Raw genomic sequence first — 27,975 nt, forward strand, 5'->3', positions numbered from 1 at the left:
TTCGTCCTGGAATGAAAAGCCTCATCCTGAGAGCAGATGCGGTGGAGACAGAGGAATTGCAAGAAGGGAATGGCATTTTTGCAAGAGACTGGGTGAGAGGAGGAATAGTCCAGGTAGCTGTGACAGTCCGTAGGCTTATAATAGATATCAGTAGATAAGTCCTCCCCAGAGATAGAAAAAGATCAAGAAAGGGGAGGGAGGTGTAGGAAATGGACCAGGTAAATTTGAGGGCAGGGTGAAAGTTGGAGGCAAAATTAATGAAGTCAACGAGCTCAGCATGTGTGCAGGAGGCAACGCCAATGCAGTCGGCGATTTAGCAAAGGAAAAGAGGGGGACGGACACCCACATAGGCTTGAAACCTGGACTGTTCCACAAAGCCAACCAAAAGCAGGCATAGCTGGGATCCATACGGGTGCCCATGGCTACACGTTTAGTTTGGAGGAAGTGGGAGGAGCCAAAGGAGAAATTATTAAGTTTAAGAACTAATTCCGCTTATCGGAGGACAGTGGTGGTAGAGGGGAACTGGTTAGGTCTGGAATCAAAAAAGCTGAGAGCTTTGAGACCTTCCTGGTGGGGGATGGAGGTATATAGAGACTGGACGTCCATGGTGAAAATAAGGCAGTGGGGGCCAGGGAACTTAAAATCATTGAAAAACTTCAAAGCATGAGAAGTGTCACCAAGATAGATGGGAAGGGATTGAACAAGGGGGGATAAAAAGTGTCGAGGTATGCAGAAATGAGTTTGGTGGAGCAGGAACAGGCTCAGACAATGGGTCCACTTGGAGAGGCAGGTTTGTGGATCTTGGGTAGGAGGTAGAAATGGAAAATGCGGGGTGTGGGAACTATGAGTTTGGTGGCAATGGATGGGAGATCCCCAGAGCTGATAAGGTTGGTGATGGTGTGGGAGACAATAGCCTGGTGCTCCTTAGCAGGGTCATGATAAGGGGGTAAATAAGAGGAGGTGTCAGCGAGTTGTACAGTAAAGCGGTGTGGTTTTTAAACAGGAGAATTTGCAGTGAATTACCGCGTAGGGAAAACAGTTACAGGGAGGACCGTGACGGAACCAGTATTTGCCGGATTTGTTTCGTACAGTTGATATACGCTTAATAAGTGGGCGTGGCCTTCTCGCCTGGGTTGATGGCACATGCTTCCGTCCGTGGTGCAGGCCGGGAGTTGAAGTCCAATATTTCCAGACAGGCACTTCCGGTGAGGCCTTAGCGGCCTCCGGAGCCTCGATGCTCGAGTGGTGGGCTGGCCGGCGGGGATGAGCGGCCCTGGTGAGAGCGACTATCGGCGCAAGTACCGCAACCTGAAGAGGAAGCTGAAACTACTGCTTTATGTGAGAACAGTGGATAATGGGGAGCGGGAGGTTATGGCAAGGGGGTGAATGTAGGCGACTAAGCGGGGAAGGGCGCGATGATGAGGTGTGAGGATGTGGGGGGAGAGTGGAATGAAGGGGGGACGAGGGCCATGGTGTGGGGGAGATATGTGAGGAAGGCATGTAGTAGGGTAGAAATTAGGAGGGGTGTGGAGGAGAGAGATGTTGGTCATAGGTTCGGAAGATGTAGAAACTTTGTGGGTTACAAGGGTAAAACAGCCCTGATGAGAGTTGTATACAGTGCCCTTAAGAGCAGTAAGGATGTGGTCTACAAATTACAATGAGATATAGAAAACCTATATCAGAAGGACAATGTTACAATAGTCATGGAGCATTTCAGCTTGCAGGTAGATTGGGAAAATCAGGTTGATGCTGGATCCAAAGGGGGAATTTGTCGAATGCCTATAAGATGTTTTATTAAGAGTATAGTTGAGGTCACTGAGTGATCAGCTTTTCTAGATTGGGTGTTGTGCAATGAACTGGAATTGATTAAAGAACTTAACGTAAAGGAACCATTAGAAGACAATGATCACAATATGATAGAATTCACCCTGCAATTTGAGAAGGAGAAGATAAAGTCAGACGTATCAGTATATCAGTTGAGGAAAGAGAATTGCAGAGGCATGAGAGAGGATCTGGTTAAAATAGATTGGAAGGTGCCACTAGCAGGAATAGGGCAGCAATGGCTGGAATTTCTTGGAGCGGTTCAGAGGGCACAGGACATATTGAATTGACTTTATTACTTACATCCTTGGTATACATGAGAAGTTAAAAATCTTTGTTACGTCTTCATCTAAATGTGTAATGTGCAATTTACAGTAATTTATAATAAATAGTATGTACAATGGGACAATTTCAATATAACATTGAAATACAATTGTGTCAGCGTGAATTAATCAGTCTGATGGCCTGGTGGAAGAAGCTGTCCCGGAACCTGTTGGTCCTGCTTTTATGCTGGGGAACCATGTCCTGGATGGTAACAGCTGGGACAGCTTGTGGTTGTGGTGACTTGGGTCCCCAATGATCCTCCGGGGCCTTTTTACACACCTGTTTTTGTAATGTCCTGAATAGTGAGAAGTTCACACCTACAGATACCCTGGGCTATCAGCACCACTGTCTGCAGAGTACTGCGATTGAGGGAAGTGATGCAGCCAGTCAGGATGCTCTCAACTGTGCCCCTATATATAGAAAGTTCTTAGGATTCGGGGGCCTATACCAAACTTCTTCAACCAGCTGAGGTGAAAGAGGAGCTGTTATGCCTTTTTCGCCACACAGTCAGTATGTACAGACCACGTGAGATCCTGAAGAAGATGCATCCCTAAGAGGAAGAAGTATTCTAAAGACAGGATAACACAATCATGGCTGGCAAGGGAAATCAGAAACAACATAAAGGCAAAAGAGAGGGCTTATAATTGAGCTAAAATTAGTGGGAAGTTGGAAGATTGAAAAGATTTTAGAAACCAACAGAAGGTAACTTAAAAAAAAGTCAGAAGGAGGGGAACAATGGAAGTTTGAGAGTGTGAGGGGACAGAAGTGAATGTAGTTGCGATTACCAGGGAGAAGGTGCTTGGGAAGCTGAAAGGTCTGAAAGTAGGTGAGTCACCTGGATCAGATAGACTACTGCTCAGGGTTCTAAAAAAGGTAGCTAAAGAGATTGTGGCGGCATTAGTAATGGCCTTTCAAGAATCACTAGATTCTGCGATGGTTCCAGAGGATTGGAAAATTATAAATGTCCCTCCACTCTTCAAGAAGGGAGGGAGACAGAAGAAAGGAAATTACAGCCAGTTATCCTGATCTCAGTGGTTGGGAAGGTGTTGGAGTCGATTATTAAGGATATGGGGTACTTGGAGGCACCTGACAAATTTGTTGGAATTCATTGAGGAGATAACAAGCAGGATAGACAAAAGAGAATTAGTGGATGATCTGTACTTGGATTTTCGGCAAGACTTTGACAAGGTGTTGCACATGAGGCTGCTTAACAAATTAACAGCCAATGGTATTACAGGAATGATACCAGCATAGATAGAAGATTGGCTGATTAGCAGGAGGCAAAGAGTGGGAATAAAGGAGGCTTTTTCTGGTTGAAAAGAGCAGAGAGGTCATCTTGTAACTCCACAAATCTCTGGTGAGACCACATTTAGAGTAATGTGTTCAGTACTGGTCACCTCATTATAGGAAGGATGTGGAAGCTATGGAGAGGGTGCAGGGGAGATTTACCAGGATGTTGCCTGGACTGGAAAACAAGTCTTATGAGGCAAGGTTAGCAGAGCTGGGACTTTTCTCTTTGGAGCGTAAAAGAATGAGAGGGGACTTGATAGAGGTCTACGAGATTATGAGGCATAGATAGGGTGGATAGCCAGTATCTGTTTCCCAGGGCATGAATAGCAAACACCAGAGGGCATAGGTACAAAGTTAAGGGAGGGAAGTTTAGGGGAGACATCAGGGGTAAGTTTTTTACACAGAGGGTTGTGGGTGCCTGGAATGACTTGCCAGGGATGGTGTGGAGGCTAAAACGTTAGGGGTATTTATGAGGCTCTTGGACAGGCACATGGATGAAAGAAAGATAGAGGGTTACGGGGTAGTGTGGGTTTCGTCCTTTTTTAAGGAATATATGGGTCAGCACAACATCAAAGGCTGAAGGGCCTGTACTGTGCTGTAGTATTCTAGTGTTCTAATGCACTGTGGTACAAGGAATAAAAATGTAGATTATTCTCTAAATGGATTATTTAATGTAGATTATTCTCTAAATCGCCAGGTCCTATAGTCCACCGCACTGAGACAGGTTAAATAAGCTCCAGAGCTTTGCCAGGTCCTAAAGTCCACCGATTGAGCATCCGCGTTTTTTGGTATCCACGGGGGTCCTGCAACTAATCCCCGTGGATAAGGAGGGCCGACTGTATTTTCTAAATGGAAAGAAAATACAAAAAAATGAGATGCAAAGGGACTTTGGAGTCCTTGTGCAGGATTCCCTAAAGGTTAATTTGCAGGTTGAGTCTGTGTTGAGGAAGGTAAATGCAATGTTAACATTCATTTCAAGAGGACTAGAATATAAAAGCAAGGATGTAATGTTGAAACTTTATAAAGCACGGTGAGGCTTTGGAGTATTGTGAGTAGCTTCGGACCTCTTATCTAAAAAAGAGGGTCCTGAAACTGGAGAGGGTTCAAAATGGGTTCACGAAAATGATTCCAGGATTGAATGGCTTGTCATATGAAGAATGTTTGATGGCTCTGAGAGTTCAGAAGAATGAGGGATGACCTCATTGAAATCTATTGAATGGTGAGAGGCATTGAGAGAGTAGATGTGGAGAGGATGTTTCCTATGGTGGAAGAGTCAAAGACCAGAGGTCACAACCTCAGAATAGAGGGGCATCCTTTTGGAATGGAGGAATTTATTTAGCCAGAGATTGGTGAATCTGTGGAATTCATTGCCACAGACAGCTGTGGAGGCCAAGTCTTTATGTATAGTCTCTATATTTAGAAAATAGTCTACCCTTTCATTTCTTTTACCAAGGTGCATGACCATACATATACTTCCCAACATTGTATTCCATCTACTACTTCTTTGCCCATTCTCCTAATCACTGGTCTCTCTACTTCCTCAAGACTACCAGGCCCTCCACCTTATTTTGTATCGTCTGCAAACTTTGCAACAAAGCCATCAATTCTGTCATGCAAATCATTGACATATAATGTAAAAAGAATCAGTCCCAACACAGACCACCATGGAACACCACGTCACTGGCAGCAAACCAGAAAAGGCTCCCTTTATTTGCCTCCTAAAAATCAGCAACTGCTTTATCCATGCTAGGATCTTTCCCATAATGCCATGGGCTCTTGTTGAGCAGCCTCATGTGGCACATTGTCAAAGGCCTTCTGAAAATCCAAGTACACAACATCAACTGATTGCCTTTGTCTATCCAGCTTATTATTTCTTCAAAGAATTTGAATAGATTTGTCAGGCGGGATTTTCCCTTGAGGAAACCATGCTGACTACGTCCTATTTTATCATGTGCCGCCAAGTACCCCGTAACAACATTCTTAACAGTTGACTACACCATCTTCCGAGCCACATGGGTCAATCTAACTGGCCTATAATATCCTTTTGAATGTACAAGGAATGGATCATGGATGTATGGGGAATGGAGGACAATGGATTGTGGATGTATGGGGAGTGGATGGAGATGCAAGTTCAAGTTACAGTCGATTACAAATACATATCTAAACTGAGTGCTTGAAAATAACAGAACAAAACAGACATTGATCATGCATACAATGGCGAATGTCATTTCAATGACACAACCTCCAGCCAGTAATGACCTAGCAAAAAGACAGTATGTATTTTCTATGTGCTAGATTTAAACTTTACTGGCACTGTAATTCCATCATTTAAACCCGTCTGGGCTGAGCCAAAAGCTGACAGATAAGGATTTGGGTCAGCATGGAACAGTTGGGTCGAAGGGCCTGTTTCTGTGCTTTCTCACTCTGTGATTCTGGTAGAATCCTTGTGTTCTTGTTTATCTCCTTCTGACCTTTCCTTGCAAGCTCAATTGCACCCTCCCCCGTCCTTGGATTCTCTGTCCCACTACTCCCACACTGTATTCCATTCTCTGTATAATGCAGCATTCTGAGCTAAAACCTCTCTCCCAATACAGCATACTGGCCTGCCAAACTGCACTGTTCATACAGTATATCCCTCTTGTACCTCATGGTCCCAGCTACCTAAATCTACACATCCATTATTCCCCTCACCACAGCTTTAATCCTCTTTGCTCAGAGATAATCATTCTGGTCTAATGCTCTTTTTCTCTCCTCCCACCTCCTTTCCCATCTCTCTCCACCGTATCTTGACCACAGGAGCAGGAATGCTTCCAGCTGGAACTCCGCAAGGCCCAGAGAAAATTCATTAAAGTGTCTCGGGACAAAAGGTGAGTCCCTCCCTCTTTTCTTCTCCGTTCCTATTCCTTCCTCTCTCTTCGCTCCTCACGCCCCCTCCTCGCCCCGCCTTCCCAGCTATTCTGCTCTGCCCATGACCACAGGAAACTGCAGAGAGTTGCGGACACAGCTCAGCACACCACGGAAACCAGCCTCTCATCCATGGGCTGAGTTTACACTTCCTGCTCCCTCACTAAAGCAAGCATTAGAATTAAAGGCTCCACCAAGCCTGTATATTTTCTCGTAACAGAATGCTGAACGATGTGTTACAGTTACAGAGAAAGGGCAGTGCAGGCAGGCAGTAAGGTGCTAGATTATAACAAGGTAGGTTTACCGAGGCAGTGGAAGTGGTGACAGAGCCCCTGTTGGGGCAGCTGGTTTCTGTGATGTCCTGAGCTGTGTCCACAATTCTCATCAGTTTGTTGTGGTCATGGGCAGAGTAGTTGCTGCACCAAGCTGTGATACATCCGGATAGAATAATTCCTAAGGTGCATCGGTAAAAACCTGTCTCTCCCTTCTCACCATAAACCTGTGCTGTTTGTTTAAGATTGCCCTAACCTGGAGAAAAAGACTGTGATCATTCTGTGCCCTTAATATATAATGCTGGGTCCACTTATCTCTGCAGCTATTTACATTCATAGAAATGTAGAAAACCTGCTTTGTATGCATTCAAATTGCAGTCCCAGACTGTGATGTAACCAGGCTATGCTAGTATCTTTCCTGTAATACCATGGACTTTTATCTTGTTAAATAGCCTCGTGTGTAACACCTTTTGAAATGAGGCCTTCTGAAAATCGAGTACACAACATATACTGACACTCCTTTGTCTACCCTACCTGTTATTTCCTCTCAACAGAGGAAATAGAGCAAGGTTACCCCTTAAGGAAACTATGCTGACTTTTGCCCATTATATCATGAGTCTCTAAGTACCGCAAAACTTCATCCTTAATAATGGACTCCAACATCTTCCCAATCACTTAAGGCAGACTAACTGACCTCTAATTTCCTTTCTTCTGCCTCTTTGCCTCTCTTTCTAAAGAGTGGAGTAATATTTCCAAATTTCCAGACCTCTTGATGATGGTAGAGCAGTAGATGTAGTGTATATAGATTTCAGCAGGGCATTTGATAAGTGCCCCATGCAAGGCTTATTGAGAAAGTAAGGAGGCATTGGATCCAAGAAGACCTTGCTTTGTGGATCCAGAATTGGCTTGACCACAAAAGGCAAGGAGTGGTTGTAGACGGGTCATATTCTGCATGGAGATCGGTGACCAGTGGTGTGCCTTAGGGATCTGTTCTGGGACCCCTACTCTTTGTGATTTTTATAAATGACCTGGATGAGGAAGTGGAGAGATGGGTTAGTAAATTTGCTGATGACACAAAGGTTGGGGGTGTTGTGGATAGTGTGGAGGGCTGTCAAAGGTCACAGCGGGACAGCGATAGGATGCAAAACGGAGCTGAGAAGTGGCAGATAGAGTTCAACCCAGATAACTGTGAGATGGTTCATTTTGGTAGGTAAAATATCATGGCAGAATATCGAATTAATGGTAAAACTTGGTAGTGTGGAGAATCAGAGAGATCTTGGGGTTGGGGTCCGAGTCCATAGAACACTCAAAGCTGCTGCACAGGTTGACTGTGTGGTTAAGAAGGCATACAGTGCATTTGCCTTCATCAATCGTGGAATTGAGAGCTGAGAGGTGATGTTACAGCTATATAGGACCCTGGTCAGACCCCACTTGGAGTACGGTACTGAGATCTGGTCATCCCACTACAGGAAGGATGTGGAAACTATAGAAAGGATGCAGAGGAGATTTACAAGGATATTACCTAGATTGGGGAGCATGCCTTAGGTTGGGTGAACTTGGCCTTTTCTCCTTGGAGCAGCAGGGGATGAGCGATGACCTGATAGAGGTGTATAAGATGATGAAAGGCATTGATTATGTGGATAGTCAGATGTTTTTTCTCAGGGCTAAAACTGCTAACATGAGAGGGCACAGTTTTAAGGTGCTTGGAAGTAGGTACAGAGGGAATGTCAGGGGTAAGCTTGTTATGCAGAGAGTGGTGAGCGTGTGGAATGGGCTGGAGGCGGATACTATAGTATCTTTTAAGAGACTCCTAGATAGGCACATGGAGGGCTATGGGTAACCCTAAGTAATTTCTAAAGTAAGTACATGTTTGGCACAGCATTGTGGGCCAAAGGGCCTGTATTGTGCTGTAGGTTCTTTCTATGTTTCTGGTACTACTTCAGAATCTAGTGATTCTTTAACGATCATTACTAATCTCTTCAGTCAGCTCCTTCAGAACCTTGGGATGCAGTCTATCTAGTCCAGGTGACTTAATTACCTTAAGACCTTTCAGCTTCCCAGACAACTTAGTAATAGCTACTACATTCACTTCTGCCCCCTGACACTCTCAAATATGTGGCATATTGTTAGTGACTTCCACAGTGAAGACCTATACAAAGTACTTAAATTAATCCACCATTTCTTTGTCCCTTGTTACTACCTCTCCAGTGTCATTTTCAAGCTGTCCAATATCCACTCTGGGGGGGAAAAAGGTATCTTCTTTTATATTATTGGCTAGCTTACCTTCATCTTTTCTCTCATTATGGATTTTTTTTAATTGCCTGTTGGCTTTAAAAGCTTCTTACTAATTTTTCCTGTATTATGTCCTTTCATTTGCTTTTATATGGTCTGTCTTCCCTTGTCAGCCACAGTTGCCTTATTCTCCCTTTGGAATACTTCTTCATCTTTGGTATGTATCTATGTTGCGCCATCCACATTTCCCCCCATAAACACCTGCCGTTGCTGTTCTGGTGTCCTCCCTGCCACTGGCCCATCCAATTAATTTTGGTCAGCTTCCCTCACATGCCTCTATAATTCCCTTTACTCCACTATAATACTGATACGTCTGACTTCATCTTCTCCCTTTCAAACTGCAGGGTGAATTCAGACAGACATAATTTATTGATCCCGAGGGAAATTGGGTTTCATTACAGCTGCACCAACCAAGAATAGTGAAGAAATATAGCAATATAAAACCATAAATAATTAAATAAAAATAAGTTAATCATGCCAAGAGGAAATTAGTCCAGGACCAGCCTATTGGCTCAGGGTGTCTGACACGCCGAGGGAGGAGTTGTAAAGTTTGATGGCCACAGGTAAGAATGACTTCCTATGGCGCTCATTGTTACATCTCGGTGGAATGAGTCTCTGGCTGAATGTACTCCTGTGCCTAACCAGTACATTATGGAGTGGATGGGAGTCATTGTCCAAGATGGCATGCAACTGGGACAGCATCCTCTTTTCGGACACCACCGTCAGAGAGTCCAGTTCCACATCTACAACATCACTGTTGGTGTCTGCTACCCTCAGCCGGCTGCCTCAGAACACAACAGCAAACATGATAGCACTGGCCACCACAGACTCGTAGAACATCCTCAGCATCGTCTGGCAGATGTTAAAGGACCTCAGTCTCCTCAGGAAATAGAGACGGGTCCAACCCTTCTTGTAGACAGCCTCAGTGTTCTTTGACCAGTCCAGTTTATTGTCCATTCGTATCCCTAGGTATTTGAAATCCACACTGACCCCTTGGATGGAAACAGGGGTCACCAGTGCCTTAGCCCTCCTCAGGTCCACCACCAGCTCCTTAGTATTTTTCACATTAAGCTGCAGATGATTCTGATTCAGAATCAGGTTTATTATCACCGGCATGTGATGTGAAATTTGTTAACTTAGCAGCAGCAGTTCAATGCAATACATGATCTAGCAGAGAGAAAAAAATAATAAAATAAAACAAAATAGTAAATAAACAAGTAAATCAATTACATTTATTGAAAAGATTTTCAAAAATGTGCAAAAACAGAAATACTGTATATTTTTTTAAAAAGTGAGGTAGTGTCCAAAGTTTCAATGTCCATTTAGGAATCGGATGGCAGAGGGAAAGAAGCTGTTCTCGAATCGCTGAGAGTGTGCCTTCAGTCTTCTGTATCTCCCACCTGATGGTAACAGTGAGAAAAGGGCATGCCCTGGGTGCTGGAGGTCTTTAATAATGGACGCTGCCTTTCTGAGACACCGTCCCCAAAGATGTCCTGGGTACTTTGTAGACTAGTGCCCAAGATGGAGCTGACTAGATTTACAACTTTCTGCAGCTTCTTTCGGTCCTGTGTAGTAGTCCCTCCATACCAGACAGTAATGCAGCCTGTCAGAATGCTCTCCACAGTACAACTTTAGAAGTTTTTGAGTGTATCTGTTGACATGCCAAATCTCTTCAAACCCCTAATAAAGTATGGCCGCTGTCTTGCCTTCTTTATAACTACATCGATATGTTGGGACCAGGTTAGATCCTCAGAGATCTTGACACCCAGGAACTTGAAGCTGCTCGCTCTCTCCACTTTTGATCCCTCTATGAGGATAGGTATGTTCTCCTTCATCTTACCCTTCCTGAAGTACATAATCAGCTATTTTGTCTTGCTGACATTGAGTACCAGGTTGTTGCTGCGGCACCATTTCACTAGTTGGCATATCTCACTCCTGTATGCCCTCTTGTCACCACCTGAGACTCTACCAACAATGGTTGTATCGTAAGCAAATTTTTAGGTGGTATTTGAGCTATGCCTAGCCACACGTAATTCTATCATATTATGATCACTGTCTCTGTAGGGTTCCTTTACCTTAAATTTTCTAATCAAATCTGAGTCATTACACAACATCCAAACTAGAATTGCCTTTCTGCCAGTGGGCTCAACCACAAGCTGCTCTAAAAGCCATCTCATAGGCATTCTACAAATTCTCTCTTGGGATCCAACCTGATTTTCCCAATCTACTGCATATCTCCTGTTGTAATTTGTAGCCACATTCTGGCTACTATTTGCAGGCCTGTATATAACTTTCATCAGTCTTTTACCATTGCCATTTCTTAACTCTAACCCTGAGGATTCTACCAACCCTATGTCACCTCTTTCTAAAGATTTGTTTTTTTTTTAACCATCAGAGATACCCCACCCCCTCTGTCTGCCCGTCCCTTTAATACAAAGTGTATCCTTGGATGTTAAGCTCCCAACAATGATCTGCTTTCAGCCATAACTCAGTGATGCCCATGACATCGTACTTGCCAATCTCTAACTGCAACAAGATTATTCTGTATACTACGTGCTGAGTTTTGTCCACAATGCATCCAGATAGGATTCTTTCTATGCATCTGATTTCTGGCTAGATGCCTTGCATTGTATGTCAGTACAAGTGATCATAGAGAATCAATTACCAATGTCAATTTGAAGATGAACAATCTTTCTCTGTACCCCACACCCCCCCTCCCTTTTTATTTCCCAACACTCAGCTTCCTTCTGGATCGATTACTCGAATACGAGAATGTTAACGATGATTCCTCTGGTAAGTAACTGTTTTCCTCTCCATTGTCCTGGAACACAGGGACCCAAGAGTACAATTGAAAGTGGCATCACAAGTGGACTGGGTGGTGAAGAAATCATTTGGCGCAGTGGACTTCATCAATCAGGAGACTGGGTATAGGAATTGGGATGTTATGTTGCAGTTGTACATGACATGGGTGAAGTTGCACTCGGAGTATTGTGTTCAGTTCTTCTTACCCAGGTTGGGATTATGCTGGAGAAGGTGCGGAATAAATACACCAGCTTGTCACCAGGACTGGAGGGCTTGAGTTAATGAGAGACTGGACAGGCTGGGACTGTTTTCCCTGGAGTTAAGGAGGCTGAGGGGTGACCTTATAGAGGTGTTCAAAGTCTAGAGGGACGCCAGAGGGACAAATTTAAGGGAAGAGAGAAGCGACTTAGAGAGAATTTGAGAGGGACATCGGGCAGGTTCAGTAGAATGCTGCCTGGATTAGAGAGCCTCAGTTATAAGGAGCAGCCAGACAAACTTGCGTTGTTTTCTTTGGAAGCTGAGAGGAGACCTGGTAGAGTTTTCAATGTTACAGGAGGCATAAATAGAGTAGACAGTTGGTATCCTTTACCCCAAGGTGGAAATATCCAATATGAATACAAGGTAAGAGGGGATAAGTTCAAAGGAGATGTTTGGGGCAAAGTGGTGAAGGCTGCTTTGGAGTATTTAGTGCAGTTCTGATCGTCCAGCTATAGACCAATAACATTACAGCTCAGATACAGGCCCTTTGGCCCACCAATTCCATGCCAACTACAGCGCTCACCCAGCTTGTCCCAACTTCCTACGTTTAGGTCATATCCTTCTAAGACCCCGGCCCCCATGTTCCTGTTCAAGTGCTTCTTCAGTGATACTTTTGTAGTTGTCTCATCAACTTCCTGTGAAGGTGGAGCAGTAGATGCAGTGTATTTGGATATCAGCAAGCCTTATTGAGAAAGTAAGGAGGAATGGGATCCAAGGCGACCTTGCTTTGTGGATCCAGAATTGGCTCACCCACAAAAGGCAAAGAGTGATTATAGATGGGACATATTCTGCATGGAGGTCGGTGACCAGTGGTGTGCCTCAGGGATCTGTTCTGGGACCACTTCTCTTCATGATTTTTATAAATGATCTGGATGAGGAAGTGGAGGGATGGATGGTTTAATAAATTTGATGATGACACAAAGGTTGGGGGTGTTGTGGATAGTGTGGAGGGCTGTCAGAGGTTACAGTGGACCATCGATAGGATGAAAAAATGGGCTGAGAAGTGGCAGATAAGTGTGAGGTGGCAGGTCAAATACGATGGTATAGTGGTGTGCTACACAAAGCGCTGGATTAACGACACGCAGATGGTGGGTATGCAGGTTGGGCTCTGTCCGTGCTGTGAAGTGGGTATGGGGGCCAGGTTACCGAGCCTCTCACGTAGTCTGTCCAGGACTGCTGCGGGTTCTTCCTCTTGCCCCCTTGGGGCTGGTATGAACTCTCCTGGGATGACCAGGGGTGCGCCATACACCAACTCAGCCGACGAGGTGTGCAGATCCTCTTTGGGCGCTGTGCGGATTCCAAGCAAGACCCAGGGAAGTTCATCCGCCCAGTTAGGCCCTTTCAGGTGGGTAATGAGAGCCGACTTCAGGTGACGGTGGAAACACTCCACTAGTCCATTCGATTGTGGGTGGTAGGCAGTTGTGTGGTGTAGCTGTGTTCCCAAAAGGCTGGCCATAGCTGACCACAGGCTAGAGGTGAACTGGGCGCCTCTGTCAGAGATAATGTGGGCCGGTACACCAAAGTGAGATTCCCAGGTTGCAATCAGTGCTCAGGTGCAGGATTTGGAGGTGGTATCGGTGAGCAGGACTGCCTCTGGCCATCTTGTGAACCGGTCTACGATAGTTAGGAGGTAACACGCTCCTCACGACACTGGCAGGGGCCCCACGATATCCACCTGAATGTGGTCAAAATGCCGACGGGAGGGGTGGAACTGCTGCGGCAGGGCTTTGGTGTGCCGCTGCACCTTGGCTGTTTGGCACTGTATGCACGTTTTGGCCCATTCAATGACCTGCTTGTGGAGTCCATGCCAAACGATCCTGTTGGAGACCATCCAGATGATGGTCCAGATGGAGGGGTGTGCTAAGTTGTGAATGGAGTTGAAAATTCGCCACCACCAGGCTGCTGGGTCGATGGGGTGAGGTTGGCTGGTAGCTACGTCACACAGTAGGGTCCTCTCACCTGGGCCTACGGGGAAGTCGTGGAGCTGCAAACCAGAGACTGCAGTTCTGTAACTAGGGATCTCATCATCTGCCTGCTGCGCCTCTGCCAGCGCTGCATAGTCCACCCCCTGGGACAGGGCCTGGATGGTAGGTCTGGATAGTGTGTCCGCTATGATATTGCCCTTTCCTGAGACATGCCGGATGTCCGTCGTGTATTCGGAGATGTAGGACAGATGTCGCTGCTGGCGGACAACCAGGGATCGTACGCCTTCGTGAATGCAAAGGTAAGCGGTTTGTGGTCTGTGAACGTGGTAAAGGGCCTACCTTCTAAGAAATACCTGAAATGCCGGATTGCCAGGTATAGTGCCAACAGCTTCCGGTCGAAAGCACTGTATTTGAGTTTGGGTGGTTGTAGGTGTTTGCTGAAAAACACCAGGGGTTGCCAGAGACCCTTGATGAGTTGTTCCGGCACTCCGCCGACTGCTGTGTTGGTTGCGTCCTCTGTGAGGGCGGTAGGGACGTCTGTTCTGGGGTGCTCTAGCATCGCGGCGTTTGCCAAGGCTTCTTTGGTTTTAACGAAAGTGGCTGCGGCCTCTTCGTCCCAGGTAATGTCCTTGCCCTTACCCGACATCAGGGTGAACAGGGGGCGCATGATTCGGGCTGCTGAGGGGAGGAAGCAGTGGTAGAAATTCACCATACCCACAAATTCCTGCAGGCCTTTGAGTGTGTTGGGTCGGGGGAAGTGGCAGACCGCGTCTACCTTGGCGGGCAGGGGGGTTGCCCCGTCTTTAGTAATCCTGTGGCCCAGGAAGTTGATGGTGTCGAGCCCAAACTGGCATTTGGCGGGGTTGATTGTTAGGCCGTATTCACTCAGTCAGGCGTAGAGTTGACGGAGGTGGGACAGATGCTCCTGACGACTACTGCTGGCTATGAAGATGTCGTCCAAATAGATGAATGCAAAGTCCAGGTCTACCGCATCCATGAGCCGCTGGTATGTCTGTGCGGCATTCTTTAGGCCGAATGGCATTCGGAGGAATTCGAAAAGGTCGACCAGAGTGATGAGTGCTGTTTTGGGGATGTCGTCTGGGGATGCTATCAAGCCCCGATCCTTACACCGTGCAGGTTTGGTGCAAAGTTCTGAATGTGCGGCACAGGGTAGCGGTGCGGTGTTGTAGCCTCGGTCAGTCTGTGGTAGTCGCCGCATGGTCTCCAGCCCCCTGTTGCTTTGGGCACCATGTGCAGGGGGAGGCCCGTGGGCTGTCAGACTACCCTGTCGGAATGATCCCCAATTCATCCATCTTCCTTTACTCCTCCTTCGTCAGTTGGAGCTTGTCCGGGGGAAGCCTTCGAGCACGGGCATGGAGGGGTGGACCCTGGGTCGGGATGTGGTGCTGTACTCCATGTCTAGGCGTGGCTGCCGTGAACTGCAGTGCCAGTACTGATGGGAAGTCCGCCAGGACTCTGGTGAATTCGTGTCAGACAGCGTGATGGAGTCCAGGTGTGGGGCTGGCAATTTGGCTTCACCCAGGGAGAACGTTTGAAAAGTCTTGGCGTGGACTAATCTCTTCCCTTGCAGGTCGACCAGCAGGGTGTGAGCTTGCAAAAATTCCGCCCCCAGGAGTGACTGGGCCACGGCGGCCAGTGTGAAGTCCCACGTGAACCGACTGGAGCTGAACTGTAGTCGCACCGTACGGGTGCCGTAGGTCTGTATTGTGCTGCCATTTGCGGCCCTCAGGGTGGGACATGGTTCTCTGTTGAAGGTGTCATAACTCGTCGGAGGTAAGACACTGATCTCGGCTCCGGTGTCGACCAAAAAGCAGCGTTCCGACTGATTGTCCCAGACATACAGGAGGCTATCCCGATGACCAGCCGCCGTAGCCATCAGCGGTGGCTGGCCCTGGCATTTCCCGGGAAGTTGCAAGGTGAGCTACAGCGGTGGGCTTCTGTGCCCCACTGCTGGTGGTAGAAGCACCATTGTTCGTTGGCCTCCTCACTCCTGCCTCTGGGTTTTGTGGGCTCTGCTACCGGGCCTGGTCTGGTCTGCTGTTGGGCGCGGGGCTTGGTGATCTGTGCGACGGACGCCCCATTCTCCTTCTTGGCTTTCCACAGCACATCTGCCCGGGCCGCCTCCTTCCGGGGGTCGCTGAAATCTACGTTGGACAGCAGCAGGCGTATGTCCTCGGGCAGCTGCTCTAGGAATGCCTGCTGAAACATGAGGCAGGGCTTGTGTCCTTCAGCGAGGGCCAGCATGTCGTTCATTAATGCGGATGGCGGCCTGTCTCCCAAACCATCCAGGTGCAGTAAGCTGTGTATGAATGCTGAGTATTTGCCATCCTCCGGGGGCGACTGTATGATCTCCTCAACCTGGGCGGCTGTCTCCTGGTCGAGGGAGATCACCACTTGGTAGTAACATGTGGCATCCGAAGTTATCTGCCGAACGTGGAATTGGGCTTCTGCTTGTTGGAACCATAGGTGAGGTCGCAGCGTCCAGAAGCTTGGCAGTTTTAACGAAACGGCATGAACATATGCGGCGTCATTCATCTTCGGTCCAAATATCGTTTGGGCCGTCGGGGTCACCAATTGTAGCGGTGTGCTGCACACAGCGCTGGAATAACGACATGCAGATGGTGAGTTGCAGTTGCGTTAAAGACTTATTCAAACTTCGCGGCCTCGCTTTTAAGCCTTCCCGTTTCTGCCCTCCCCGGGCGGGAATGCTGTAGGGGGCGCATATTCACAGTCCCTTCCTGACTGAAGGCCTGGTGCCTCTGCCGGCACGTGCCATTTTGTGAGCCGGTTTGAGTGTGCTGGAAAGTGGGTCACCACAATGGCAGAATATAGTATTCATGGTAAGACTCTTGGCAGTGTGGAGAATCAGATGGATCTTTGGGCCTGAGTCCATAGGACACTCAAAGCTGCTGCACAGGTTAACTCTGTGGTTGAGAAGGCATATGGTGCATTGGCCATGGGATTGAGTTAGGATAGAGCCGAGAGGTAATGTTGCAGCTATATAGGACCCTGGTCAGACCCCACTTGGAGTACTGTGCTCAGTTCTGATCACCTCACTACAGGAAGGATGTGGGAACTATAGAAAGGGTGCAGAGGAGACTTACAAGGGTGTTACCTGGATTGGGGAGCTTGCCTTAAGAGAACAGTTTGAGTGAACTTGTCCTTTTCTCCTTGGAGCAACAGAGGAGGAGAGGTGACCTGATAGAGGTAAATAGTGTAATGAGAGACATTGATCATGTGGATAGTCAGGGGCTTTTTCCCAGGGCTGAAATGGCTAACGTGAGAGGGCACAGTATTAAAGTGCTTGGAAGCAGGTACAGAGGAGACGTCTCAGGTAAATTTTTTATGCAGAGGGGTGAGTGTGTGGATGGGCTGCCGGTGACGGTTGTGGAGGCGCATATGATGGTATCTTTTCAGAGACTCCTGGATAGGTATATGGAACTTAGAAAAATAGAGGGCTATTACAGTAGCATAATGCTTTACAGCACCAGCAATTCAAACTTCAAATTTCTTCTTGTAAGGAGCTTGTGCATTCTCCCTGTGATGATTTGGGTTTCCTCTGTGATTTCCTTCCACATTCCACAGACTTGCAAGTTAGCAGGTTAATTACTCGCAAGGGTGTAAATAGGCAATCCAGGCTCATTGTATTGGAAGGGCGTTTTACTGTGATGAATCTACAAATTTAAAAAATTGTTAGGGAAGGAGGAGAGAAAGAGACCCTCAAGGATCAAAGTGGACTCCTTGGTGTGGAGGCAAGAAAATGGGTGAGATCCTCAATGAAGATTAATGATTTGTTTGACAGAGCTAATGGCTCTTTGGCCAAGTTTGTGCATTTCAACAGTATTGTGCAGAAAAACACCTCTGAATGCACAAGATATCAAACTTGAAGTGGATGGGCTACAGCAGCAGACCACAAACATGCATTCAATGGTCACTTAGTACTAAGTACAGGAAGTACCTAATAAGTGGCTACTGAGTGTATGCCTTGAGTTTCATGCTCCCCTACCCTGTGACTTTCCACGTCATCCCTCATGTATTTCCCTCAGTATTTTATAAGGTCACCCCTCAACCTCTTACCATCCAGGGACAAATGTCTTCCTTATAATTTAAGCCCTTCAGACCTGGTATCATTCCCATAAATCTTTTCTGCACCCGTTCCAATATAATGTCGTCTTTCCAACAGCTTAGTGGCCAAAGACAAAGATAGTCAGAATCAGGTTTTATACCACTGGCATACGTTTGTGAAATTTGTTAACTTAGCAGCAGCAGTACTGTGCAATACATGATGATATAGAGAAAATAAATAAGTAAATCAATTACAGTAAAAGAAGAGGCGTGTACTGGGTGATGGGGTTATTAATAATGAACACTGCCTTTCTGAGGCACCAGTCCATGAAGATGTCTTGGATTCTACAGAGGCTAATACCCAAAGTGGAGCTGACTAATTTTACAACTTTATGTAGCTTGTTTTGATCCTGTGCAGTAGCACCCTCCTTCTCCATACCACATAGCAATGCGGCCTGTCAGAATGTTCTCCATGTTACACGTAGAAGTTTTCAAGTGTTTTAAGTGACAAACTAAATCTCTTCAAACTCCTAATGAAATACAGCCGCTGTCTTCCCGTCTTTATAGCTGCATTGATGTTGGGTCCAGGTTAGATCCTCAGAGATCTCGACACCCAGGAAGTTGAAATTCAACACTCTTCTTCACATCTGATCCCTCTTTGAGAATTAGTTTGTGTTCCCTCTTCCTGCCTTTTCTGAAGTCCACCGTCAGCTCTTTGGTCTTACTGACATTGAGTGCAAGGTTGTAGCTGCAGCACCACTCGACTAGCTGGCATACCTCACTCTTGTACACCCTCCCATCTCCATCTGAGATTCTACCAACAATGGTTGTATCATCAGCAAATTTATAGATGGTATTTGAGCTATCACCACACAGTCATGGGTATAGAGGGAGTAGAGCACTAACCTAAGTATACACCCCTGAGGTGCATCAGTGTTGATCGTCAGCGAGGAGGAGATGTTATTACCAATCCACACAAATGTGGTTTCCCTATTAGGAAGTAGAAGATCCAGCTACAGAGGGAGGTATAGAGGCCCAGACTCTGTAGATTATCAGTCAAGATTATAGCAGTATTTGTGTTAAACGCTGAGCTATAGTCAATGAACAGCATCCTGACGTAGGAGTGTCTGTATTGTCCAGGTGATCTAAGGGTGTGTGAAGAGCCATTGAGATTGTGTCTGCCATAGATCTTTTGTGGTGATAGACAAATTGCAATTGGTCCTGGTCCTTGCTGAGGCAGGAGTTGATTCTAGCCATGACCAACCTCTCAAAGCATTTTCTCACTGTGGATTTGAGTCCTACTGGATGATAATCATTAAAGGAGCCCACAGTACTCTTCTTGGGTATCAGCTTATTGTGGATACTCTTCATACAGATCAGGGCATTACACAGTGCATTGAGGTAGAACAAGGGAAAACAATAACAGTGCAGAATAAAGTGTCATGGTTACAGAGAAAGTGCAGTGCAGGCATTCAATAAGGTGCAAGGACCACTATGAGGTTATTTGTGAGGTGAAGAGTCCATGTTATCATTTAGGGGACTGTTCAATGGTCTGAACACAGTGAAGTAGAGGCTGTCCTTGCGCCTAGTGGTAGGTGTTTTCAGACTCTAGTATCTCCTGCCCAATGAGAGAGAGGGAGGAGGTAATTGGTAAATCAGTGTACTGATGTGCAGTGAAAAGCTTGGATTGTTTCCAATTCATTGAAGTAGTCTAAGGGAAAATAATAACAGAATACAGTATAAGTGTTACAGCTATAGGGAATGTGCACAGCACACAAAGAGTGTAAGATCATAACTAAGTAGATTGCGAGGTCAGGAATCCCTCTTATTGTTCCTCACTCAGATTCGGATGCCACAGCCTCATCTGAGAACAGCGAGCCTGACGGTCCCAAGCTCCTCGATACTCCACTACAAAAGAAGTGAGTCTCACAAGGAGTGACTAGCTGGGAGGGACCCACTGCAATAAAGGTGGTAATGGGGAGGGTTAGCGGTCAGGGTTGTAGATATCCAGGCTAGGTATGGCAGAGGCAGACCCAGAGCAGGTGCCCTAGCACTGAGAGGGAGGGAGATGTGGAAATAGAAAGGGTGGAGCAGGTGTGTGTGTGTGTGTGTGTTGATAGACTGATACCTTTGTCTGGGTGTGTGTGTGAGACAGATACCCGTGTGACAAATATGTGTGTGTGTGTGAGAGAGAGAGACAGATAGTTCTGTGTGCACCTGTGACAGATAGCTGTGCGCGCGTGCAACTGATACTTGATACGCCTGTCTGTCTCTGTGTGTATGCGTGACTGCGCGTGTGTGTGTGTCTGTGTCTGATGTGTGGGTGTGTGTGACTGATATTTGTGTGCGTGTGTGTGAGACTGATACCTGCACATGTTTGTGTGAGATAGGCTGATAACCTATGTGTGTGTGACAGATAGCAGTGTGTGGCTGATGCATGGGTTTGTGTGACTGTTAGCTGTGTATGTGAGAGACTGACACTGTGTGTGTGAGAGAGAGAGAGACTGATACCTGTGTGTGAGTGTGAGACAGATGGCTGTGTGTGTACATGAGAGGGATTCCTGTACTGTGTGCGTGTGTGAGACTAATACCTGTATTATGTGTGAGATGCTGGTACTGTGTCTGTGTGAGCAATACCTGTGCTGTGTGTGCGCACGTGATGCCTGTACTGTGTGCGGTGTGTGAGAGAGATACCAGTACTTTGTGCATGTGTGAGAGAGAGAGATACTCTGTGTATCTGTCTAAGTGATACCTGTGCTGTTTGAGTGAAAGATACCTGTTCTGTTTGCATGTGTGTGACAGAGAGAGAAATACCTGTATTGTGTGTGTGTGAGAGAGAGATATCTGTACTGTTTGTGTGAGAGAGGATACCTGAACTCTGTGTGTGTGTGTGTGTGTGTGTGTGTGTGGTAATGAGAGGGTCGTTAATCTTTGCATAAATAGAAGTATGAACTGCTGCGGAGATGCCGGGGTTAGGACTGTGGGTAGCAAGGTTAGGACTACATTGTAAGTAGCTGATAGGTGGTGCTGTATAGAGATACCAGTAGAGAGAGCGAGTGTGTGTGAGGGAGGGGGAGAGATACCTGTACTGTGTGTGTGAGAAACAGAGAGAGAGATACCTGTACTGTGTGTGTGAGAGAGATGCCTGTACCCTGTGTGTGTGTGTGAGAAACTGTGACAGAGAGAGAGATGTGTGTTAGAGACTTTACTGTCTGTGTGTGTGACTGTATGACATAGGAGTAGAATTGGGCATTTGGCCCATCAAGTCTACTCCACCATTTCATGATGGCTAATTCTTTTTTCCCCCTCTTCAGCCCCACTCCCCAGCCTTCTCCCGGTAACTTTTAATGCCGTGTCCAATCAAGATCTGCCTTAAATACACCCAACAGCCTGGCCTCCACAGTTGCCTGTGGTAACAAATTCCACAAATTAGTATCCAAGTGTTCAAAGTACTAGATAGGGTGGATGTGGAGAGAATGTTCCCTATGGTGGGGTTTTCAGAACTAGAGGGCAGAGCCTCAAAATTGAGAGGCGATCTTCTAGAACAGAGGTAAGGAGTTTTTTAGCCAGAGAGTAGTGAATCTGTGGAACGCTCGACCACCGCCACAGATTGTAGTGGAGGCTAAATCGTGCATATATTTAAGGCGGAAGTTGATCATTTCTTTAGCAGTCAGGGCATCAAGGGATTTGGCAAATGAGAAAATCTGCAGATGCTGGAAATCTGAGCAACACGCACAAGATGCTAGAGGACCAGCAGACCAGGCAGCATCATCTATGGAAAAGTCCTGCTGAAGGGTTTCAGCCCAATTGTACTCTTTTCTAAAGGATCTGGCGAGAAGGCAATTAAACCATAAGATATTGGGGCAGAATTAGGCCAGCGAGTCTGGTATGCCATTTCATCATGGCTGATCCTTTTTTTCTCTCTCCTCCTCAACCACAGTTCTTGGCCTTTGATGCCATATCCAATCAAGAACCTATCAGTCACTGTCTTAAATACACCCAACGACCTGGCCTCAAGTTCCACAAATTCACCACCCTTTGGCTAAAGAAACTTCTCTGCATCTGTATTTTGAAAGGGCGTCCTTCTATCCTGAGGCTTCTAACCTTTCAACATTCGAAAGGTTTTAATGAGATCTCCCCTCATCCTTCTGAATTTCAGCGAGTACAGACCCACAGCTATCAACCCTTTCATTCCTGGAATCATCCTTGTGAACTTCCTCTGACCCTCTCCAATGCCAGCGTTCTCCTTTTCTAAGATAAGGAGCCCAAAGTACTCAAGGTGAGGCCTCACCAGTGCCTTATAAAGCCTCAGTATCACATCCTTGCTCTTGTATTCCAGACCTCTTGAAATGAATGCTAACATGGCATTTGCCTTCCTCAACATGCAAGTTAACCTTCAGGGTGTTCTGCACAAGGACACCTAACTCCCTTTGCATCTCAGATTCCTGGATTTTCTTCCTGTTTAAAAAAAAATAGTCCAGGCATTTATTTCTACTTCCAAAGTGCATGACCATGCATTTTCCAACATTTGTATTTCATTTGCCACTTTCTTGCCCATTCTCCTGATCTGTCCTTCTGCATTCTGCCTGTTTCCTCAACACTACCTGCCCCTCTACCACTCTTCGTGTCATCTGCAAACTTGGCAACAAAACCATCTATTCCATCATCTAAATCATTTATATACAGCATAAAAAGAAGTGGTCCCAACACCGACCCCTGCGGAACACCACTGGTCACTGGCAGCCAACCAGAAACGGATCCTGTTAGTCCCACTGGCTACCTTCTACCAATCAGCAAATGCTCTAACCATGTTAGTAACTTTCCTGTAATACCATGAGCTCTTAACTAGGTTAAGAGTTAAGAGTTACCAAGGAGCTAACTTGGTAAGCAGCCCCATATGTGTCACCTTGTCAAAGGCCAAACATCCACTGCATCCCTTTGATCTATCCTACTTGTAATCTCCTTAAAGAATTCCAACAGGTACATCAGGCAGGATTTTCCCTGATGGAAACCATGCTGACTTTGTACTATCTTGTCCTGTGTCACCAAGTCCTCCATCATCTCATCCTTAATAATTAACTCTATAATTTCCTTTCTGCTACCTCCTGCTTAAAGAGTGGAGTAACATTTGCTATTTTCCAGTCTTCTGGCAACATGCCAGAGTCCAATGATTTCTGAAAGATTATTTCTAATGCCACCACAGTCTATAAATAATGCTACCTCTTTCAGAACCCTAGGATGCAGTTCATCTAGTCCAGGTGACTTGTGTACTTTTAGATCTTTCAGTTTTTTGAGTACCTTCTCTCTAGTAACAGGAACAGCACCCACTTCTCTTCCTTCACACACTACAACATCAGGCAAACTGCTAGTGTCTTCCACAGTGAAAACTGACGCAAGCTACTCATTTAGTTCATCAGCCATCTTCTTGTTCCCTGTTATTATTTCTCCTGCCTCATTGTCTAGCTGTTCTATATCCACTTTCATTTCTCTATCATTTTTAACATACTTGAAAAAACATTTACTCTCTACTTTGATATTATTTGCTAGCTTGCTTTCATATTTCAATTTTCCCTTCTAATGATTTTTTTTTAGTTGCTCTCTATAGGTTTTTTAAATCTTCCCAATCCTCTATCTTCCCACTAAGTTTTGCTTTGTTGTATGCCCACTCTTTTGTTTCTACATTAGCTTTGACTTCCTTTGTCAGCCATGGTTGTACTATTTTGCCATTTGAGTATTTCTTCATTTTTGGAATGCACTTGTCCTGCGCCTTCCAATTTACTTTGGCTAATTCCTCTCTCATACCGCTGTAATCTCCCTTACTCCACTGAAATACTGCTACATCAGACTTAACTTTCTCCCTAATCAAATTTCAAGTTGAACTCAAATCATATTGTGATCACTGGTTTCTAAGGGTTCTTTTACTTAAAGCTCCCTAGTCACCTCCAGTTCATTACATAACACCCAATTCAGTATAGCTGACCCCCTAGTAGGCTCAATGACAAACTAAAAAACTAAAAAGCTATCTCTTGGGCATTCAACAAAGTCACTCTCTTGAGATCCATTACCAACCTGATTTTCCCAATTGCATGTTAAAATCTCCCATAACTACCTTAACATTACCCTTTTTTCACGCCTTTTCTATTTCCTGTTGTAACCTGTGGTCCACCTCCCAGCCACTGTTGGGAGACCTATATATATTGCCATTAGGTTTCTTTTACCCTTGCAGTTTCTTAACTCAACCCACAACATAATCCGATCCTATGTCACATCTTTCTACTGATCTGATGCCATTCTTTACCAGTAGAGCCACACCAGCCCCTCTGCCTACCTTCCTATTCCTCTGATATAATGAGTAACCTTGGACATTCAGCTCCCAACTACCACCATCTTCCAAGGATTCCCAAGCCCCTTTTGCATCTCAGCTTTTTGTATTTTCTCCCAGTTTAGTAAATAGTCTGCACATTTATTTCTACTACCAAAATGCATGACCGTGCACTTTTCAACGGTGTATTTCATTGGCCACTTCTGCAACCTACCTGTTTCTTTAACACTACTTGCCCCTCCACCAATGTGACAGAAAGTGTGCGTGTGCATGCATGCGTGTGTGTGTGTGTGTGTGTGTGTGTGTGTGTGAGAGAGAGAGATAGATACTGCTAAAATGCACATGGGATAGCTATATGGGTGGAGTGATGGAGTGAGTGCTGTTCCATTCCCTCCCTGATACTTCCCCGTTCACTGACCAGGGTCTATTCCACCCCTCCCCAGGAAGAGGAGCCCACCACTCGGGGGTTCAGCATCAACATCACCCACTTCCCTGTCGCTGCAGCCAAGCCTAGGGTACCCACCATCAAGGAGTACCACCCCAACACAATCCCCTTACCTCGGCACGGTGAGTACAGAAACGTCTGCCACCAATCTCTTTCCCCCATCTCTCCACCTGTCCGTCTGTCCTACTCTTAAAACCCAAAACTGTCTGCCCTACCGTCCCTTTGCACCCCCTGTCATCTGCCTCCCCCCCCCACCGTCCCTGATACCATCGCCCACCCCCACCCCGGCCCTGACACCATTGTTCCCCCACCCATCATCTGCTTTCCCCCTGCCCCCGTCGCCATCGTTTCCCCCCCATCATCTGCCTCACCCCAGCGCCGCTGCCCATTCCCCCCGACCCTGAAATCATCGCCTCCCCATCATCTGCCTCCCCCAGCCCCATTGCCGTTATCCACTTCCCAACACTGTCCCCCACATCCCCCCCAAATCTACCTCCCCCACCCCGTATGTCATCTCCCTTGCACTTACCCCCATGTGTTGTTGACAGGTGGGCTCCCCAAACTTCACCCAGTTCCCCAGTGAGTACCTCTCCGCGTATGCAGATCCCCAGGGACCCCCTGCAACCCCCACTGGCCCCCTCCCCTGCACTCGTGGCGACCGGGGCAAACGTGAGAAGAGAGGCAAGCCCCCCAAAGGCAAGAGGTGCAAGGTAGGCTGGAGAGTGGGGGAGGGACTGACAGGTGAGGGAAGGAGGAGCAAGTAGGTGAGGGATGGAGAGACAAGGGGAGTGGGGACAAGTTGAAAGGGTCCAGAGAGAATGTTTGGGTGGGGGAATGTGTGGGAAGGATAAAGGGGCAAAGTAATTGGAAGAAAGAGAAACAGGAACAAGTGAAGAAGAGTGTGAAGGAATGGAGAGAGGATAGGTGAGATTCGAGGGATGAGAGAGGGAGATGAAGGGAGAGGGTGAAGAGAGTTGAGATAGGAGGGGAAGGGAGTGAGAACAGGAAGGAAAGACAATCAGAGCGTGAAAACAAAAGCAAGATAGGGAATTAAGGTGGAGGGAGGGCTGGAGACAGAATGGTGGAGGGAGTGGAGAGGGAATGAAGATGGAGGTGAGGTTGGAGAAGGGATGAAGGTGGGAAATGGTGAGGGAATGAAGGAGGGGTGGAGAGGGAATGAAGGGGTGTGGAGAGTGGGTAGAGAGGGAATTAAGGTGGAGGGGGTGGAGAAGGAATGTGGATGGAGAGGGAATGAAGGTGGAGGGGGGGTTGGAGAAGGAATGAAGTGAGTGGAGAGGGATTGAATGTGGAGGGGGGTGGAGAGGGAACAAAGGTGAGAGGGTGGAGTAGAGTAAGGGGGGGTGGGGAGAGAGGGAAGTAAACCTGGAGGAGCAGAAGTGAGAGGGAGAGAGGAAGTGATGTGGAAGAGGAAGGGGGTCAACAGGGGCGCGGGAGGGGGAGAGAGTGGGAAGGAGACAGGATGGTGGGGATAGAAGCGGGAGCGGGAATGAAGGGCACATAGAGATTGGGAGGGTTGTGGGATGCAGGCAAAGAGGAAGAGTAGGGACAATGAGGGGTTGGGGGTAATGAGGTGCCTCAGCTGCACCACTGATTCTCAGTGACATTGTGTTCTGTAAGTGATGTTCTTTAATTCTATGTCTCTCTCTCTCTCTCTCCCCCTCCCTCACCCCTCGCTCCCCTCCCTCCTGCTCCTGATCTTATCCTGTCTCCCACCCCACCTCCCCAATTCCCTGCCCCATCTCCTACCCCACTCGTCCCCTACTCCGCTTCCCCTGTCTCCTACCCCACATCCCCTACTCTGCTTCCCCTGTCTCCTACCCCATTCATCCCCTACTCCGCTTCCCCTGTCTCCTACCCCACATCCCCTACTCCGCTTCCCCCATCTCCTACCCCACTCTTTCTCACTCCCTAAACCCCAACCCCCAGCTTCCAGCCTCACTACGTTCCAGCCCCCCAGGTTCAGTGAGCCTCCCATTCTCAGGGCCCCCGGACCCTCTCCCTGCCCTCTCATCCAAGCTGCCTCCTGCCACCATCCTCAGCACTGTCCCCCATCAGATGTTTAGCACCACTGGTGAGGGCAGCGAGGACGAGCCCATTGATGGTGACGATGACCTAGTCATCGACATCCCTGAGTGATCCCTGACTCCAACTATCAACCACTGACCTCAGACACTGCTTGACCCCCTTCCCCAGATGCTGAACCCTGACTCCTGTGCTTGTCCCAGTCCCTCAGCGCCTCCTGAACCCTGACTCCATGTAACACCTCACAGTGACTGAATATCCTGACCCCTGACCCAGACCCTTGACCTGGTGCACCAAGCCCAGATCTCAGTCCTCTTTACAATCAGATCAGCAGTTTCCCTCCAGGAGGACGAGCCATATAATTGGCCGGCACAGTAGGGCAGTTCATGGTCTACTGGCCAGCACTCCCTGGGAGTTGGACCGGACGCTGAGCTACCCAGCTGCCCTCCCAGCCCCATTGGCTGGCTCTATGAGTGCCCCTGTCTGAGGGAGTCATGCTCTCACTGTGTTTTGCCTTAGCTCTGATTGGCTGCCTTCCCAGAAGGAGATCCTCATTCCATCAACTGTCTACAAACTGAGCTCCCCTTCTTATTGGCTTATTCATGTACCAGCTCTCCCTGCCCAATTAATCATGGGCCAGGAGAGCTCCAGTTCTGATTGACTGGCTGCCCAGGTAGCTCCCCTTCCAATTGGCTGACCAGTTAGTCATATAATTGACCGACATTGCGAAGCTGAGAACTGATTGTCCATTGACTTTCATCTGCCCACCCCCACCAGTAGTTTTCGGGGGTGGGGGTATAGGGGATGGTTGTAGCTCGCTACAATCGCCAATTTGCTGATTTCTTCATGAGTTTTGTAGTGACAAGAGATTAAAAGGAATGAAAACCTACGGCAAGACATTTTCTCTCTACCTTCCCTTGTCCTGTCATTCAGAGTTATGGGAGAGGAGAATGGAGGTGGAAGGCAGCTGGAACACTGGGTACAGGTAGACAGGGTGGTGAAGAAGGTGCCCTGAGTATGGGGGTTGCGATGTTATGTTCCAGTTGTACAAGACATTTGTGAGGCCACACTGTGTTCAGTTTTGATTACTCTTCTGCAGTAAAGATGCCATGAAACTGAAAAGAGTACAGAGGAGATCTATGAGGATGTTGTGGAACTAGAAGGGCTGAGTTATGTATTGATACTGGGCAG

General features: G+C 47.0%; 1 protein-coding gene across 3 annotated transcripts; it reads left to right on the plus strand.

The window, feature by feature from the left end:
• The first annotated feature begins 1,180 nt into the window (after window positions 1-1,180).
• Window positions 1,181-27,673, plus strand: ino80e (INO80 complex subunit E). Of its 3 annotated transcripts, XM_059953291.1 has the most exons (7): window positions 1,181-1,338; window positions 6,232-6,302; window positions 11,644-11,696; window positions 19,818-19,893; window positions 24,740-24,863; window positions 25,290-25,451; window positions 26,689-27,673. In XM_059953291.1, the coding sequence occupies exons 1-7, from the start codon at window positions 1,264-1,266 to the stop codon at window positions 26,896-26,898; spliced, it is 771 nt and encodes a 256-aa protein (XP_059809274.1). In that variant the 5' UTR covers window positions 1,181-1,263; the 3' UTR covers window positions 26,899-27,673. The 3 variants fall into 3 exon arrangements, with proteins under 3 accessions (XP_059809274.1, XP_059809273.1, XP_059809275.1); XM_059953290.1 differs by lacking the exons at window positions 1,181-1,338; window positions 6,232-6,302; window positions 11,644-11,696 and adding an exon at window positions 16,315-16,530 and having other exon boundaries at window positions 24,718-24,863; XM_059953292.1 differs by lacking the exons at window positions 1,181-1,338; window positions 6,232-6,302; window positions 11,644-11,696; window positions 25,290-25,451 and adding an exon at window positions 16,315-16,530 and having other exon boundaries at window positions 24,718-24,863.
• The last annotated feature ends 302 nt before the right edge of the window (window positions 27,674-27,975 follow it).

The sequence above is a fragment of the Hypanus sabinus genome, chromosome 29 (assembly GCF_030144855.1).
Source record: "Hypanus sabinus isolate sHypSab1 chromosome 29, sHypSab1.hap1, whole genome shotgun sequence".
NCBI lineage: Eukaryota > Metazoa > Chordata > Chondrichthyes > Myliobatiformes > Dasyatidae > Hypanus > Hypanus sabinus.

What these genes read in the sequence shown, in the direction of transcription:
- ino80e (XM_059953290.1), top strand. Translation starts at nt 16,315, where the DNA reads ATGTGGCATCCGAAGTTATCTGCCGAACGTGGAATTGGGCTTCTGCTT. An exon ending in AATCCCCTTACCTCGGCACG is followed by an intron (nt 24,864 to 25,289) that starts GTGAGTACAGAA and finishes TGTTGTTGACAG; the next exon opens with GTGGGCTCCCCAAACTTCAC. An exon ending in CCAAAGGCAAGAGGTGCAAG is followed by an intron (nt 25,452 to 26,688) that starts GTAGGCTGGAGA and finishes CCCAACCCCCAG; the next exon opens with CTTCCAGCCTCACTACGTTC.